Source organism: Tyto alba, unplaced genomic scaffold (genome assembly GCF_018691265.1).
Source record: "Tyto alba isolate M040663 unplaced genomic scaffold, T.alba_DEE_v4.0 Super-Scaffold_20000014, whole genome shotgun sequence".
Lineage (NCBI taxonomy): Eukaryota > Metazoa > Chordata > Aves > Strigiformes > Tytonidae > Tyto > Tyto alba.
The window spans coordinates 86,452-102,056 of NW_024881287.1; the positions used below are offsets into that span (position 1 = coordinate 86,452).

The 15,605-nt window shown below is 48.8% G+C and overlaps 1 protein-coding gene across 1 annotated transcript; it reads right to left on the reverse strand.

The window, feature by feature from the left end:
• Positions 1-1,558: 1,558 nt before the first annotated feature.
• Positions 1,559-15,283, reverse strand: LOC122153557 (ubiquitin-conjugating enzyme E2 R2-like). Its single transcript, XM_042793963.1, has 4 exons — positions 15,191-15,283; positions 10,972-11,069; positions 6,531-6,665; positions 1,559-4,674 (listed from the first exon to the last, which is right to left on the reverse strand). The coding sequence occupies exons 1-4, from the start codon at positions 15,212-15,214 to the stop codon at positions 4,455-4,457; spliced, it is 477 nt and encodes a 158-aa protein (XP_042649897.1). The 5' UTR covers positions 15,215-15,283; the 3' UTR covers positions 1,559-4,454.
• Between the last annotated feature and the right edge of the window lie 322 nt (positions 15,284-15,605).

The window sequence follows — 15,605 nt, forward strand, 5'->3', positions numbered from 1 at the left end:
GAGCCCACAGGGCTCACAGCCGTGGCACCTCATTCACTCGTGTTCAGAGCTGCTGCTTCACTCCAGCTAGGCTTTGAAAAACAAACTTCCTTTTCCCACACGTAGTTTCTTGTTTATAGAAAGCCACTGCTGCCTCACAGGCGCAGGTCAGTCTTTGCTTGTGTGTCAGGGCCCAGAAGCGGTGGCAAAAGGCAACAGAGAGTTTGTGCCAGCGCGCCGCAGCACCCTGAGCCCCAGGTTTGGTGCAGAGCCGCTGCAAGGGAGACGCCCACAAGGACTTCACCCAGTGCTTCTCCCCTGTCCCCAGCAGCACACCGTCCGTCCTCAGCCGTGGCTGTGGGCACAGAAGCAGCGCTGCCATGCCTGGAGGCAAGGGCCCTCCTCTTCCCCAGTGCAAGGCAGCAAAGGCATCTCCAGCACCTTCCCAGCTGCCCCAGGGTGCTGCCCGCCAGCAGCACTGCAGTCAGCTGCAGGCAGTCTCCTCTCCAGGTGACCCTAAACAGGATCTTTTCCCATTGCCTTATGCTGTTGGTTCCAGCAGGGCTCTCCTGCAGCAATCTCCTCTCCAACCTCCTGGTCCACAGTCTGATGGTAAAGCCAAGGCAGCTCAGCTGCACCTGGCCATCAAGGAAAGGAGGGGGGAAAAAAAAAAAAAAAAAAAAACAAACAAACTCTGTGCAAGTGGCTGTTGGGTTTACACGGTGCAGGGTGGGCTGGAGAGGTTGTCCTGCCTTTGGTACCACACCTTCTGCTGGGTGAAGCAGCTCTGGGCAGCCCAGTGCCATAGGAGCCAGGCAGGAGGTACAAGCCAGCCTGATCCCAGTCAGCACAGACAGCACCATCGCGCTCAGTCCTGCTCCCCGGTACAGAAACTCTGGGAGCGCAGCCCTGACATGCCATCACCATTCCTCCAGCACAGCTGTGAAGCCGAAGCACTCAGGCCACAACCACGTTTGACTCAGCAGTTGCTGCGCCGCAAACGATGCCAAGTGCAGCGAGTGCAACTCCTGTACACTTGTCCTGATAATTTTAGCTCAACTGCAGCTGTGAGGCACTGCAGAAGCAAACTTCTTCACTCTTGAGCTTGCAGGGAACGGCACTGGCCAGGCAGGACAAGCACCCTGAGGGGCTGGCAGCAATGCCCTCAATTCCTCTGCCAGTCTGATGCATCAGGTCAAAGCTCCCTGCCCCAGCAAGGAGCCTCCCGCCTTGTCTGAGCGCTCTGCCCCTACCCTGCCCGCAGCTCTGCCCCCACTCCCAAGCCCCTGCTGCAGTCCCATGAGAGCATAAACCATCTTCCCCTAGGTCTCCCTCTGCCTGACTTCAGAAGACTAATTACCAGAGCGAAGCCCGAGGCCAGGTACTTCTCTTAACCAGTTCATTCTTTAGTCTTGGGTTCAGGCAGGCAGCTTTCAAAGAGCAGCACTGTTTTATTTATGTGTATGTATAGGCATTGATGCTGGAGCAGCACCGAACTTGTGAGTAGCTGTTCTCCAAAGCTTTAAGTAATCCATGCAAATAAACAAGCTCAATTAACAGGGAAGTAAGAGTACAGGGATATTGTCATTTCACATTTTTATTAGTAGACAGATGTGCAGAAAAGACAAAATATAACTACTGAAGGGGGAGACAACACAAAAATGCATCAGTTAATTCTTTCTGGTAAATTATACTGAAGAAAAAAAGGAAAACAGCTGGGATTTCAGCTAAGAAAACTACTAAGAAATCTAGTGTACCCTGCTGGTTTCAGAATGGTTGAAAACTGCATTTGAAGGGGCTATGTAGTTGCAAATGTAAACGCTAGTAGTATTGGCTGAGACATGAGAAAAGGGTTAAGAAAAAAACCAGAATACACAGATCAGGTAAACATTTTTCTGCAATCTCTTAAATAGTTTCAAAAAACCCTCATACTTCAGTTTGTATCTCAAAGAAAGGAAACCAGCAAGTCAACAAGCAATGACACTGCACAGGACAGCAGGGAAGAGAAATCAGTCTGGTTTATGTAGGAGCTCTCAAAATAGGTTGCTTTTTACCTTTAAAAAAAGGTAACAGAAGAGTCATGGTAATGCATCTTACAACATCAAGCTTGAAAATACAAGTCACTGGAAAGTATACAGTGAAGACGGTCAAAAGTACACAGGAAATCCTGAAAGATGCAGTATCCTCATTTCAAACCAAGTCATCAACACAGCCAGCATTGCCATAGTCTGCTCCTTCACCCCAAAACAGATCCCCAAAAGCTGGAGGTTGGTGTCCCTGTCCCAGGACATCCCCAAGACCAGTGCGGTGGCCAGGAGGCACAGGGACCCATTCGCCAACGCTGGCACTGCCCCTGCAGGGCTGGGGCGAAGCTGGGGGGGGCCCCACGCCATCACTAGATGCAGGGGAACCCCCACTGCTGGCTCCAAAAAGCACCAGGGGCTGAGGGGAACATGCAAGCAGGAGGGCAGACCACCGCGGGGAGCACTGGGGGACAAGGCATCACCACTTCGGGCTGCCTTTACTCCGCCGGGGGCCGAGGGGTGCACCGCTAGCACACCCTGGGGCAGAGGGGCAGGGACTGTCCCTGCTGCAGCAAATCCCAGGCAGGCAGCATTGCGAAAACACATCTGCCTTGCTCACTTCAGAGCCCCACCAGCCTTCCTCCCCTCCTCTCCCTCCTCCCGGCAGCACGCCTGGAGCTTGCCGGGGCTCATCCCCACCCCTCGCCCCGGGACGAAGCCACTGAGCTGACCGCAGAACAAAGTCTACTCCCAACAAAGCACCCCCTTGAGGGACCGCAGCTGGTGACGTACCATTGGAAACCCTGAGATAGACAAAGGGGAGGCATGAAGAAATGCCCAAGCCTGCAGCTCTTGCCGGGGAAACCACCTCTGTACCCGTGGGAATGGAGGGTCTCGCCCGAGCAGGGCCAGCAGCGCCTCAGAGCTGCTCCTGCGGGTGCCAGGGCAGGGGGGCAGGAGGGCAGGGCTGGCTGCCCACCCAGGGAGCATGCGAGACGGGAATTCCAGCCACCGCAGCGCAGCCGAGAACGTGAGCAGCGAGCTGCAAGGGGGTGAGGATGCCGAGAGACTGAGGGAGGGGGTTCTGCAGGCACGAGCATGCAGGATCACACCTGCCCAGGAGGGAAGGCCCTAAGCTCCGCCACGAGCTCCCAAAAACATGCAGGAGGACAAGCTCAGTGCGCCAGCTGAAGCATGCTGCTAAATAGCCCATCAAACCCTGCCGCTGGCCTTCTCTTCCAGCCCAAAAGCACTGTGTGCTTCCTCTTGTGGGGCTGCACATGCTCAGCCATGCCCCAGCCAGGCAGGGAAGGGCCCAGCACGCATCCCTCCCCTCTGCCACAGCAGGCACAGGGAAATCCTGGCCACCCCAAAACCAGCTTTGACTTCTACCCACCCCACCAGAGCCCGTGGGGTTATAGCAGGGCTGCATTTACCAGCACATGACCTACATAAGCAACAGAAAAAAAGGCTCTGGACTTGGGCTGCAGGAATCAAGAGCTGCTAGCAAGCACTGGGGGAGGAGGCTATCAGTGTCTCCCGCTGTCAGAAAGAAATGCAGGATGAATGCTGGCCCGCTGGGCAGCGGAATGCATGTCGGTTCTCCTTCCTCCAGAGAGGGGCAGCTGGCAGCAGATTTCGGCAACATGGCTAAACTGAACTTTTTCAACCCCAAACTGGACTGGGAAAAAAAAAAAAAAAAAAAAAAAGCAACGCAGGGCTCAGTTGTACAGACATGAAGTGTTAAGTGTTTATTTTAGGGTTCATATCACGACCCTTTTTCAGAGACAAAGCTGATTGTGCCCTCTGGGGCTCCAGGAGCCAACTATTCAACTTGAGCAGGCTGAAAAGGAATACTGTACCTTTCAGTGACATCCCATCAAGCTCAACACACAGTAGCTTTACACTCTCCGCCCCACACCTTATAAAGGAAAAGCCACCACCACAAGGCTAAACGAATGTACACACGCTATTATTGTAAATGGAGCAGCTAAACCTTGGCAATTTGCTTTGTGTGGATTTTTTTTTTTCTTCCCAGCAAATGCAGTACTTGAGCTCCCAAACACCCAGCTTCTGATGGGTTTGTTCCAGCTTTAAATACATTAAACATCTCAATGCAAGACTGCATTTAATTCAAGAATCTAAACGCGAGCAAACCTGTTGTGCTGTGAGCGTTTTGTAGAGAAGTGAAAAGGGGAGTTTCTTTCTTAAAAAGAAATAATACAGTGATGAAAGGGTTAAGAATGCAAGAATTCAGACATTCTGTGGAGGGTCTCTAAGAGGTCCATAAAAAAGGAGCAAACAGATCCATACAACAGGAGACAGCAGGAGACAAAAAGTTTTTTTTTTGATCCCCCCCCCACACACTTTTTTGCTGGACTGCTGCTAGGTTACCGCTGCTCCCTTCTGGCCTGAGTTGGCAGGGCAGTACAGGGGCATAGAGGGAGCAGGTCACGACTCCTCATTGCCAGAATCGTCATCATCGTAACAGTCGGCATCCTCCTCCTCCTCGTCTTCATCATCAATGTCATCATCGTACAAGTCGTCGTAAAGCAAATCTGAACTGTTGTCATTGGAAGGCACTTTAGTTTTGATGCAGTACTCTGCCAGTGTAGTGGGGACCTTCACACCATCCTTCTCTGCCTCGGCTTTGGTAGCCAAAACCTGTTTCCTGCGGGGAGGATGACACAGCAACGTGAGTGGGGCCCGGTGCCAGCAGCAGCGTGGCTCAACTCCCCACCTCCCGGCAGCCCCAGCCCAGCCCTCCTGGCAGCCCAGGCGGGAGAGATGATGTTTGGCTGAAGCAACACATGCAGATTCAGTTCCCACAGCCCCAGGCTTGGGAGCACTCCAAGGGTGTTTACAGCACACACGCTCCCAGCAACACGTGAAACCAGTCACCCTGCAGGACTCCGCACCAGAGACCTGACGGCGCTCAGAACAAACTTTATGACATTTGCTAGGCGAGGGATGCTCAGGGATTTCCTACGACGACTTAGCGGCCCCACCACTGATGACTCTGCCCCGGAGTGCTCGTAAGTGCAACTCCCACACACATTTGGCATCTCCGAGCTCCCAGCGGAGGGCAACAGCAGTTGAAGAAGGTGGATGCACCCCGAGACACAGCCGTAACCCCGGCGCTGCCCGAGGCTGGCAGAAGACAAGTGTTTCCCGTCACCCCGGGACAGGCTCTGGCTGCTGCCTCCCGGCAGCACTCAGGCTGTCAGCCCTCGCTGGCCTGTGCTGCCTCCCAGCAGGGCGGGGAGCAGGCAGCAGCCTGCCCCTTCACCCCCGCCCGCCTGCTTGTCACTCTGCCACAAGCTGTGGCTCCATCCGGCTCCGCTGAAGCCACGGGAGCTGGAGGGGGCTAGGATAACCTCCCGGCGAGGCTCTTCGCGCAGACTGACTGCCCTGTGTAGCTCCAACCAGGCGCGTACCCTGCACGCCCAGCCAACGGAGTTGGTGGCCGTGGCTCTGCCCCAGGCAAGCGGTCCCACCGCAGTACGGGCTGCCCGTCCACTGCTCTACACCAACCCCGGCTCAAGTTTACAGCATCTCCTCGCAGCCCCTGATAAACCATGAACTTCTCAGCAAGGGGCAGTGAAGACTGAACAGTGCTTCCAGCCCATCAAACCCAGATTTGCAAGCTCTTACCAAATCCTGCTGATACTCCTTTGAATCGGAGGGACAAGATTATGATTCATGAGTGCATTAAGCACGGAATTAGCAGGATGTCCTGGTTGGGGCTGGACTAGAGTTCCTGTTTGTTTTAGTAGCTGGAGGAGCTGCAGCCCCCTGAGACCCCAGGGGCTCCCCAGGCCCCAGTGCCCTCACCTGTGTGCGGGGGTGGGGGGAGCACAGCTGGAGGGCTGGGCCCTGATTGGCCGATAGTCCATGTCATGTGACACTGTGCTCACTATATAAAGGCAGGAGAGGGCCGGGAGTGTGGCCGTGGGGCCTTGGTGTTGGGGATCACCGGCCAGGGGCAGGTGTGTTGTACATTACCTGCTGATACTGCTGTCAGCGTATTGTTCTGTCACTGTTACTAAACTGTTTTTACCTCAACCCGCGAGTCTCCCTTTGCCCCTCCGGTTCCCTCCCCGTTCCCAAGTGGGGGGAGGGTGGGTGAGCGGCTGCGGGGCGTTTAGCCGCTGACCGGGCTCAAACCACGACACAGGACGCAGTCAGTTTTAATTACATCCCAAGCAATGTGGGCAGTGCTCAAAGGCAAGCAGGGCCTTCCACTGGGATTTACTAACAGCCAATAGGTTTTGCAGAGCTTCATGCCAGATTAGTCTGAAAATGAACAATTTAAAGACAGATCATCCCAGTCCTCATATTCCATACGTTTTCACTGCTTCTGTGTGCTGAAAATCCTAGACAGACCAGAAACTTAGACTTGGAATAAGGTGGTAAAATTCATTTCTGAAGAAGCAACCACAGCGAGAAGCTGGTTTCAGCAAATTCTGCCAGCAGCCTGTTTTACAGGGTTCAAAGCAGCACAGCATCACACATGGCAAAGCTTACCTTATGATTTCAGCATACTCCTTGTCTTTTCCTTTACTGTCCCTCCATTTCCTGAACATGACTGATGCATCCACATTGGCAGGAGAGAACGTATTGGGCTCATTAAGCAAAGAGATTACACTCAGTAGGATAGTCCTGAAAAAGGTAACCACAACAGCAGAGTCAGAGCTAGCACATTCACAGATTCTGGATGTCCACTACTTCTTTAACTGATGCATCAGAAACTTGTTTAAAATCAAAACTTAAGCTAATGATAACTAAGGATAATATCTGAAGTGAGAAAAGATTATTTATGAACTTCAGACCCCAGCCATCAGTGTAGGGACGGTGACGGAATACAAACCTCAAGGATCTGATCTGACTAGAGACTGTGCAGGTGCTTGTGATGAGGCAGCAGACAAAGCTGGGTTCAGAACAGAATTCAGCTTGTCTACATCACCCATGAAAGGTGCAGGGCTGGAAACCTGCTTCATGAGCCTGTTCCTGGTGACATGCAGCCTCCCAGCAGAAAGCCAGGCTCTCTGCCTGCCCTGTGTAGGGAGAAGGACCACTACAACCCAAGGCTATGGGATGAGGCTGCACTTGCTTCCTCTGCCCCACCTGGTGTACAGAAGTGGAAGCTGTAGGCAGGTCTCTCCTCAGCTCGTGCATCACTAAAGCTGAGCACAGCAAGAGAAAGACAGTGCAGAAGTTTTTCAATACCCAGGCAAGCCACCAAGGACCCAGCAGGCTTTAGCTGCTGGTGCTCAGCAAAGCCAGGCATGTAACCCCCCGCAGACAGACAGCCTTCCTGGATTTCTAGCAGCAGTACAGAGTTAGCTGCCCTGCACTGCTGGCAAACACCACTTCCCTCACCCAGACCCTTCTCCTGCATTTCCAACACTTCATGCCACATCAGAGGTTCAGCCCTTTGATCCTCACAAAACTCAACAGCAAGTCCCATCCAGCAGCTGTACACACCAGCTACCTGGCTGTAGCTACTGTTGCAATAGCTTCACCTGTCTGAGGTGATCCTGCAGGCAACAGCTTTTGATTTAATTGGAAGGGAAGAACAACATACAAGGAATAGGGCTTGAAATACAGCAGTACATAGCAACTGCTTTGCAGCCCGTGATTAAAGGACACCACATCCCCAGCTGTACTTGCATTGATTTAGGGGCACATTCAGAGCAGCACATGCTGAACACATCTATCAGACTGTATGTCTGGGATAGAATTCCAGGAAATGCTTGCCCACACTGGGGCAGCATGGGAAGAGCTGCAGCCCGTGGGAAGGACTCACGCAGGAGAAAGCTCATGGAGGACTGTCTCCTGTGGGAGGGACCCCACGCTGGAGCAGGGGAGAATTCGAGGGGTCCTCTGCCTGAGGAGGAAGGAGTGGCAGGACTGGCCATAGGGAAGAAGGGAGGGGTAGGGGGAAGGTGTTTTTAAGATCTGGTAACGCTCCTCACTGTCTTACCCTGTCTGTTAAGTGTTGTTAGTGTTTGAATTAAAAGGATGTTCTCTTTTTTTTCTTCCCCTAATGAGTCTGTCTTTTGCCCAGGACCATAATGCATGAGTCATCCTTCCCTGTTATTATCTTGATTCTTGAGCCTTTTGCTTTATTTTCTCCTTCCCATTCCTGAGTGGAAGGGGTCAGTGAACAGCTCTGTGGTGCTCAGATGCCCTCTAGGCTCAAACCAGGACAAGCTATCAGGAAAGTCTTGTACAATTTATTTTCCAAATTACATAATTCAGTAGGAAAAGAAAAGCAGTTCTTGAAATAAAAGCCTATCTGGTCAGACTGGAATGATGGGCACACAAGAGAAACTGCTTTCTATTTCATTTCAAGAACTCATTTTAAAGCCTTTGATTCTCAGGAACCAGGCTGTAAATCCAGCACGTCAACTGCAGCATCACTGCAGCAGCTTTACTGGAGAGCAAGCAAAGTCTAGGGAAGGCTGAGGACAGGAATTCATGTCTGGATTTAGCATCTGCTCTACCACACTTACATCAACGGAGTGAGGAGAAGCTGATTTCCACTGTGGTGTCCCAGACTCCAAAGTCATGGCAAAGCTACTTAAACGCACCAAGGCAACTATTAGAGGTGAGGCTCTCTGTACTCTTTCTTCCCAACCAGTGCATTAGATCAGCTGCATCACTGCTGATACCGTAAAGAGCTGGAGAGTCTGCTCTGACCCAAACCCTGCTACGGTGGGTAAACAAGTAAAGTACAGTAACAAGGATTCCAGCACGTGGGATCTGACAGGACCAAAACCATGAAAAAAGGTTCAACCACATGGGACTGAAAACAGCCTCAGCATCAGATACAACCTGCACTGGACTGGATATAGACTGACCCTCTGCACCACTGACAGAGATCTGTTTCTCTCAGGCAAGGCTGTTCTAGCACGTTGTTTCACACAAGCTGACTGCATGAAGAGTGGAGATCTCAATCCTGCCTTCTGCTTTCTTACATCCCCCCATTCTAGGGAACAGGGAGCTGCTTTAAGTGTTTACAGCGCTGTTGTCTTCAGAGTGACTCCCTCTACATCCCTTTACCAGCAGAGGCTCAAAGGAAACAGGCCAGTTAAGTGTGTTTTTCTATCCATGCATCAACAGAAGGCTCAGACACAGATGAATTCCACCCAAAATAGACATTATGTAGACTGGCTGGTGCTCCCAACCAGTACATACTGTTATATACCTTGATGAAAAAGGATATCTTTTTTTTTTATTCTAGCTGCTATTCACATTGTAGCCTCTCAGATCCACCTTTAGAGATAGGTATAGATTTGTCCTAGCACATTATTGGTCTCCAGTATAAAGTCAGAACTTTTGTCTTAGACTGTACTGACAATCATGTTAGTGCAATGAGGCTGCAGAAACTGTCTACATTTTAGGCAGCCAAAAAAAAAGCCAACAAAAATGGGCATCCTCAGGAAACCAAGCAATAGGGAGATAGGGCATCATCTATCTTCACAAGATACAGATGTACCAACGTCATGAATACTGTGCTCAGTTTGTGCACCTCAAAGGACAGACACCTTCACCCTCCCAGGGGAGATAGGAGATATGGAAAAGGGCAACTAAAATTATCAAAAAGCCTCAATTCTAAGCTCTGCCACCACTTCCTCAACTCTATGGGACTCAGTATGAGAAGAAAAGCAGTATTCTCTGCCACACAGACCACAGCTGCATTCCTTCACATCTTGATGGATGTTTCCATATTTACTTATACCTGCCTCATCTAGCTCCAAGTGATGGGAAAGCCCATATCATCCGTGTTCAAAACAATTCATGAGCATGCTTGACACCATTAGAGATGGAAGCACAGGAGCTCTCGAAGTCGAAGAATGACATTCCCCCCCCTCCAGACACTTCGGCCAGTCACCTGTAAGTAAACTGTCAACACTCCACAGGATTTACAAAATTCAGCAGCTGCAGAGAAGCCCTGTGTTACACAGGCAGCTCATTACAAGCATGCTCCCCTCCCACACCTCCAGCCCTGCTGCCTCCTGCCCGACACTCTGGAGCCTTACAAAGCCAGGTGGGACCCCAGCAGGATGCACTTCCATCGCCACTTGGCCCAGCGGGTGATGCTGGTAGCAGGCTAGCAGTTAAGGACAAGTTTTATTTCCTTTGATAGAGCTGAGGAATGATTTCTCCCCAGATGTCACACTTAAACCCAACACATTCCAAGAGAGTAAGCACCAAAAACTGCACCATGGTAAGGGAGAACAGAAATCAGAGAACTAGCACCATGAAAAGTTTCATGTCAATTTTTAGGGTTGTATATAATGAAATACTCAAAATGTGTGTGCAGTAAGCAATTAATGCCCAAAGCTGTTTCCGAACCATGAGTTAAGGCTTGTCACCTAGTCAGTTCTTTATTGGCAGTGTCTTGTAATGAGAATGAACTTCAGCTGGTGTTTCAAAAAAAATGAGATGTTAGTTTTGAATGCCTCTGGTATTTAGTGATCCTTCAGTTTCTCTGGCAGGAAGAAAACTACCTGGTTGACTGCTCAATAAAGGACACTGCAGGACAGGAGATGGAAACAAACACTGGAAGGCAAACAGTAGGCAGGATTGTATACAAAGTTATTCCCTCCTGGGCCTGAATACTCAAAAATGTTCTTTTTCACTAGTGGTATCTTGGAGGAGTTTTTAAAACCTGTGTGTAGAGTAACATGGTCTGGGAAAGGCGAACACTTGAAATAATTTGCTTTAAGAGCATGAAACCCTGTGAACAGGACAGAAGGCTCCACATTTTTAGCTCAGTATCAGGACACACAGCACTCTAGTATTTTCAGACACCTTGGTAAGTCTGGTTCCCACTCAATTCAAGCCCTACAACCCCCAAAGTCTCAACTTCTGTTCCAGACCTCTCCCAGCACAGGCCTTAGTCTTGGAGAGGGGCAACAGGCCTCTGAGGTCACCATTGTACATCAAATTCAGTTACCTGACATTTTGGGTAGGGTTCCACCTCTCAGATGGCAGCTCTCCACTTTGTGGGTCATCTACAGGTGGATGCAGAATTGAAATACATACATCTCCATTCTGCAAGACAGAAACAAAAGCTGAGAATAGCCTGGTTTGAGGCAGAGGTCTGATGACTCAACTCTACCACACTGGCTATGTTCCAAGCAGTTTGACTCTTAATATGGACACCCCAAGTACCAGTAAAAATATGCAAGAACTGGAAATGGTTCTCAGTTCTTCCTGGGTCTACTCTACTTATATGCTCAAAAGGGTTAGTCTATAAATTGGTACAAAACAAATCTCAAGAGGTTTAAAGAATGTAGCAAAGCAAGCAAAAAGAGTAATAAAGTCACATAAAACTAAACTGGTCTTCAGCAAGTACTGTTACAGTGACAGAAGTGAGTTTTAGTTGCAGCAGACCCAAAGTAGGGTTAAAAAATTTTTTGTTCCCAGTGGTAGCTGAGTTAGCTACAGGGGTTTTTTCAATTGAACGGTTTAGCGCTCTACTAGCTCAGGTACAACACTACTCCGAGGACACAAGGAGGTTGAACAGATGGTGCAGGGCAGGCTTACACTGCTCTCCTAGGATACAGCTGTTGGAAATACCAGGTGAAAAAGAAGGAGATGCTCTCTGAAGGTTTCACTGAAAATCCCTTCCAGCATGCAAGAGGTAGAATATTCTGGCAGCATATGGAAGCCATACAGCCACGTAATTCTCAATCTGTTTTACTCACCAGTGTTACAGCCTGAATATAGATTTAAGGCTCCATAATGCCGACCATTTATAAACATTTTAAGAAGCCTGTAAAACCAATTCTCCATCAGCAGCAGCACTCTGACACAATTACTTCATAGCAGTGCTGCAGCAGCATTCACCACAGCTGGTATTCTCCACTGAAGTTGACCCCAGGGTTCGGTGGGGTCCCAGTGCCTTACCGCAGGATGGGGTGACGGTGTGGATGGGCCCCCAGGCCAGCCAGCAGACCCTGGCCTCTCAGGGCCCCTCTGGCTCGCTGCCCCTTGCTGGGGTGACTTACAAGTTCCTAGAGGCAGCACCTCTCCTTGGGGTGGCACGGCCTCGGCTGGCAGGCAGCGCTGTCCCCTTGTCACCCTCCTCCAAGGCACACAGGCTGATGACAGGAACAAGAGAGAAGCTGCGGATCGGTCCTGTTTGAGATTGGAGGCTGGCAGCTCCCCACACACCCGGTCTCAGCTATGTTTTGGGGACACTCCAACGCTGCCCAACGCAGAGGAGCCAGAGCACCAAGTAGTGCTGCTTGCAGCAACAGCATCTGTACCTTTGAGCCCCAGCCAGCGATCACAGCTACAGATAGCAGCAGCTCACCTGAAGGGCCTCCCAAACATTTCAGCTTGCCTTGATTAACAATGACATTTGTTTTATAGCCAAACAAAATCCTGCTTCAACACTGGAGGCTTGTGATCAGTATCCAGATTTCAGTGGCTCCCTAACCCTGCCAGGTATGCTAATCTAGCAAGCCCTCATCATTCTGAAGCAGGTTTTCATCAAGAACACAGCTACGCACAGCAGTGTAGCACCTGGAGCTGCTGAATACCCAAGCACACACTTACGTTGCTGGAACAGTTTGCCATAACAAGGCAGTTTTCTTTTTAGGACTCCAACAGGCTTGTGCAATCTAGAAATATTTTTTAATATAATTTTAAGGTGAAGTTAACCTTACTAGTGTTAGATTATGTTCACAGCCTATTATGTTTTTTATTAATAATTGTGATGAATTTACCCAGTTTTTCCTTTGACCATCTCTTGGGATGCAGTGCTGGTGGCCAGAAGAAAGCATCACAGCACTTGGCAGGGAAGTTCCTCAAGCAATCAGATCAGCAGCATGTGGACGAGCAGGTATTTGGAAATATGAAAATATAGAGGGAAGCAAGGATGTGAGAAGCTTCCCTCTTGCAACAGTCAATGTTACATGTTTGGGAATTCAAGCAGGACAGCACTGCAATAGAGTCTGGAAGGGCTAAGCAGTGCCATGGAGCCCGACAAGATCAGCACAAGGTTTTAGGGGATCAGCATAGTCAAGAAGAGAGCCCTTCCCTACATACATTTTTGAAAGATGTAAACAAGGAAGGTAGGGTATTCATTTGCCAGTGGGAAATAGCCTATACTTCTGTTAAGACTGAGAACTGTTGTGTCGTAAAAATAAAAAACAGATGAATGCAGTTTTACCAATATTCAGCTAGGTGACCCAACTAAACTTGAGACAGTGAAAACACACAAGTTACTCAAGTCTCATTGCTCAGAACTGAAACATCAGCCCCAGCCTCCCCATCCAGTCCCACCAGCAGATTCCGTAAACTGCTACTTTCTTTCATCTTCCTTACACTGAAAGTTTTGGTTTTTTTCCTCCTCCTGACAAACCCTCAAGCCTCCAGCCCTTTGGTGATTTATTCTCTGTTTCATTTGGAGTTATCCCAGTGCTCATCTTCATTGCTTAAATGTTGTTTCCAAAACAGCCTGCAAGCTGCTTCAGATTCCCTCAGCTCCAAGAAACACTGCTACGAACACAAAGTACAAAGCTGAGAGCTGGAGTATTTGAAGAGTAACCCCAAAATACACCCGTCAAGCTTTGGGTTAGTTTCTCCTCCTACCTTCAGTTGTTTCTAGAGCCAATTTCTCATCTTTCCCACCAGGATTGGGAGAGGTCCTTTCCAAGACTCGTTTTGTACATACCATTTTGGTAACTATTTCCCACTTGCCTCCTGCATAAGAATTTCTGGATTCAGAATCAACATCCACAGTATGGATCTGCAGTAACCTGCAGGTCTCAAAGTTGTCTTTATTTATAGATCAAACTCCCATGTAACTGAAATAGACCCTTAAAGAGAAACATCATGCTTGGCTACTCACAAGACTCTGGGCCAAGTCTAAAACTCAAGTCAGAATACTGTCAGATGACTCGTTTCAGGATGTCTCTGCACTTAGGGCAAGACACCTGAGCATCCAGTAATTAAAGCTGGTTACTATCCCATTCTGCACTGGACTCTGGAGAGGCTTTTGGCCATTGATTATTAAGCCATCAGTGCATTTTTCACCATGACATTTGAAGCGTACTCATTCTAGGCTGGACATGTAGTAGCAACAGCTTGTTAGAAAAGGGCCTTCCAAGCCCAAGGCATCAACTGAAGCATTTTTCGTTTGCAGCAAGGAAGAGAAGTGACATTCTTGTTTTGAAGTGAGTCCAAAAGAAGCCTGCAGAATCTCTCACAGGAAGACCTGTGATAAGGTGACAGAGCTGCACCAATAGGAACATTCTGAAAGCTCCTCAAACTATTCAACCAATACTGCTAGCAGGCTGACACTTGTCTAAGATATCCAAAAGTTTAGCAAGGATTTGACTGACGTCCACTAGAAGTCAAGTTTTGAGTGAAAACAGGCCTTCGACTTTCAAACACTGCAATGTGAAATTTGGTAATTTTGAACCAATTGCTTCTATATTAAATCATTCCTCTTCTAGACCTGCTATCTAGTTGTACCATCCAATCATGTTGTACATCCAATTATGGACCTGACAGCCCAAAGCATTACCCTCTGAACGTGAGCCATGCATGCCCTGAGCCAAGGGCCACTTTAAACTGGCTAGCAGACAGTAAGTGCTGAGATACCTGTTCACTCTGCTCCCAGGGTGACCGGGCAGTGCATGATGACTCCTGATGCTGGACTCCAACCCAGCTCTGTTTTTTTCTGCAGTCAGAGCACCCCAAGTCCAAACCCCTTCATTTGTAGGTTGACTGCTGCAGAAGACTTCTCCATTATTTCTTGTCTCAACACACAGTTTTGTAGGATACACTCAAATTAAAGTGTACTTGAACTGAGTACAAACAACAACTAGTTGCCCAAGTGTCACAGCAGGGTACGACACCACACAACAGCTCTGATCTAAGAATCCCCTAAAATTGCCAATGCTCATGGTATGCCACTTCAGCTGGGGCTGCCTGCTGCACTTGCAGGTATGAGAACAGCTCCATCCCTGCCTACAAGAACATTACGTCCTACAATGTTTAGATTTGACTGTTCAACCATGAAGCTGACATTTAACACAAACAGCTAACCACTTTAGTTACAGGTGGGGACATTTAGTACCTTCAATACTTCCAGAAATTTAAGGAAGTAGAAAGCCTTCTCACATGCCTGAGAAAAAGTTATCTAAAAATCACCTTACCTCATAAATGTTGGGGTGCCACATTTTGGTCAGGAATCTGAAGGTAGGTGGTGAATATGGATAGTCGATAGGAAATTTAATATGAGCCTGGAAAAAAGCAATATATTTTAGTTACAAAACAACAACAACAAAAAAAGACATCAACAAGCAACTATTACAATGAAAAGTTGGAAAAAACTATTTCAATTAAGACCATTAAATTACTCATTTTATACACCAGTACCCATGTGGCCCCACAGTATAACTCCACCCAATTTCTTAAGAGCAAAACACCAACTAAACAAGAAAAATCTAAACACCAGGACTGACCTGGACTGATAATGCTCAGAAAACAAGCCAAAAGGCATCTACCATGTCCTAAGTCAAGAAACAAAATCCAACAACTTGTTAAACAGGGTAAGATAGATTTGAAAAG

Coding starts and splice junctions, on each gene's coding strand:
- LOC122153557 (XM_042793963.1), bottom strand. CDS start 15,214: ATGTGGCACCCCAACATTTATGAG. Junction 11,070..15,190: donor GGCACCCCAACATTTATGAG/GTAAGGTGATTT, acceptor TCTGTCTTGCAG/AATGGAGATGTATGTATTTC. Junction 4,675..6,530: donor GAGTATGCTGAAATCATAAG/GTAAGCTTTGCC, acceptor TCCTCCCCGCAG/GAAACAGGTTTTGGCTACCA.